At 57.3% G+C, this 2344-nt stretch overlaps 1 protein-coding gene across 1 annotated transcript in view; it reads right to left on the minus strand.

The window, feature by feature from the left end:
• The window catches only part of LOC109947995, a 3620-nt gene extending 1319 nt beyond the window's left edge, over positions 1-2301 (minus strand). The window contains exon 1 of the mRNA XM_020559881.1: positions 102-2301. Coding sequence (XP_020415470.1) covers positions 102-2301 — 2200 coding nt within the window. The remainder of the gene's footprint in view (positions 1-101) is intronic.

The following is a 2344-nucleotide window of genomic DNA, read 5'->3' on the forward strand; positions in this document are numbered from 1 at the left end:
GCAATCGACGATAAGGAAGGGGGTGGTGATCGTCGTCCGCTGGGGTGCGGCCCCAATTGAGATGGGGAGATGAATGCTGCCGATGGGCTGGACCACATCACCTGAGAAGCTCACAAGGGGTGTGATGCTTCGGTCGAGTAGGTGAGGCGGGACCTGGAGTTCATTGAAGCACTCGGCGAACATCACACTGACCGAGCTACCAGTGTCCACCAGGATACGCCCAACGTCGAAGTTAGAAATGTCAGCCCGGATAATGAGTGGATCGTCATGGGGGAGGATAACACCACGCTCCTCCTCCTCGCAGAAGGTAATGGGGGCCCAGCCAGTCCTGTGGGTCTTTGGCAATCGTCCCTGCTCGGTGCTGAAGACCTGGTGCGCATAGGTGGAGCGGACATAATGTTTGATAGAGTTGTTGGAGGTGCCAGCCAGGGTAGGACCTCCGCTGATGGTGGAGATCATGTTGATTTGTCGTTGGTGAGGGTTAGGCGGGGCTGGTATGTTGCGCACATAGTTGTCCAGCTTACCCTCCCGGATGAGCCCTTCAATTATGTTGCGCAAGGCAACACAAGATTCGGTGTCATGGCCGCTGAATTGATGAAAGCGGCAGAAGACCCCCGTGTTTGGCATAGGCTTGTTGGATGGTCTCCGAGGGGGTGGCTTGGGGATGATGGGGGCTTCACGTGCCAGGACGTTCTCATAGGTGGTGTTGAGGGTCGTAAAAACCTCAAACCTGGGCCTGGGTGAGAATGGAAGTGGGGCCCGATCACCAGGCCTGGGAGGGTTGCTTCCACTAGATTGATGGGGGTTGCCATGTCTGCCACGTTTGTGATTGCTGAAGGGATGCTGGTAGCTATCCTTCCGCTTATGTGGTTGGTTGTCCTGGGCAATCGGGGCAGGGGTAGAATGCTGAGGTGGGGCTGGGGCGGGTGCTGAAGCAGGTGGAGGGTCGGCGAAAGTGTTGCGCGCCAAGTTGGCTGGGCCACGCTTGGAATTGAAGTATTCAGCCTTAGCGTGGATTGCCGCCTGCTTCATCAGCTCTGCATATGTGTTCCAACTGTTGCTATGAACCAGGTAGCGGAAGTTGGACTCGCGGAGGCCGCTCTTAAAAGCGCCGAAGGCAGCGCGATCGTCAGTGTCTGGGCAGCGAGAGTATTCATGACTGAACCGAGCTGCATATTCCCGAAGGGGTTCGTCCTCAGCCTGCCTAAGCATATACAAGTCGTCGGCAGAGTATAGGCGATCAGTCTGGATCATAAAATGGTCCAGGAACGTCTGCTTGAGACTATCGAAGGAGTTGATGGTGCAGGGGTGGAGCCTGTAGAACCAATTCAGGGCCGCGCCGCTGAGGGTGGAAGGGAAAAGGAGGCACATGCCTTCATCAGTGAGGCCTTTGCACCCAAGGGCAGACTGGAAGGAGTGGATGTGGGTGAGGGGGTCCTCCGTGCCAGTGTAGAAAGCGATGCGGAGGGGCTGGATATCTTTCTCCTGGTGGTAGTGGAGGATGCGTTCGGTAAAGGGCCCTGGTCGTGGTTTTGCCCAGAGGGGTTGATGGCTGCGTTGTTGTTCGCTTTCCAGGCGCCGGACCTTTTCGAAGAGAAGCCTCATGGCCGGGTCGGCATGAGGAAGAGTTTCAGGCGCCAAAGGCCTGGGGGCGGGGCAGACAGGGACTGGGGATTGTTCCCAATTTTCCAGCGCCCTGGTGTGGTAATTTGGCCAGGTCTCCGAATTATAAAAGTCCCAAGTATCCGAGTCCCCGACACCTTCCTCGTCGGGTATGCGGACGGGGGCTGGCGAAGGGCCCGGGTGTGTCACCCGTGGGTCTTCGAGGTTGACAGGGATAGGGATCGGCCTTGGCTGGCGGTCCGAGAGGCGATCCCTGCAATCTTGGTAGATCCTGACTGGTTCATGGGGCCGGTCCCTCGGTGGGGGAACGCAAAGGGGTCGTGACTGGGCTATCTCCGGATGAAGGTGGTCTTTACCCTTGCGGAGCCTAGCCTGGGCCGAGGCACTGTGGCTGGAATGTACCGGCTGGTTCGGCTGAGTAGGCCCAACGTTCTGGGTGAGGTCTTGCTGGGCATCCTGGGTGTGAGTCCTTTCCCAGTTCCGCTTTAAAACACGGTAGTCATGTTCTAGCTCAATGTTCCTGCAATGAAAGTGGTCGTATTTTTCCGACATTTTAGTGACACTGTCGCGGAGACGCTCCACTTCTGCCTGGAGAGTGGCATCTTCCGAAGATCTCCTTCTAGAAGTACCATCGCGGGGGGTATGATGCTGGGTATCGCGGCTATCCTCGGTCGGCATACAAATGTGGGTGAAGAAGAGGCGACGGGGCCTGAGGGGTGAA

The sequence above is a fragment of the Prunus persica genome, chromosome G3, assembly GCF_000346465.2.
Source record: "Prunus persica cultivar Lovell chromosome G3, Prunus_persica_NCBIv2, whole genome shotgun sequence".
In the NCBI taxonomy this organism is placed as follows: Eukaryota; Viridiplantae; Streptophyta; class Magnoliopsida; order Rosales; family Rosaceae; genus Prunus; species Prunus persica.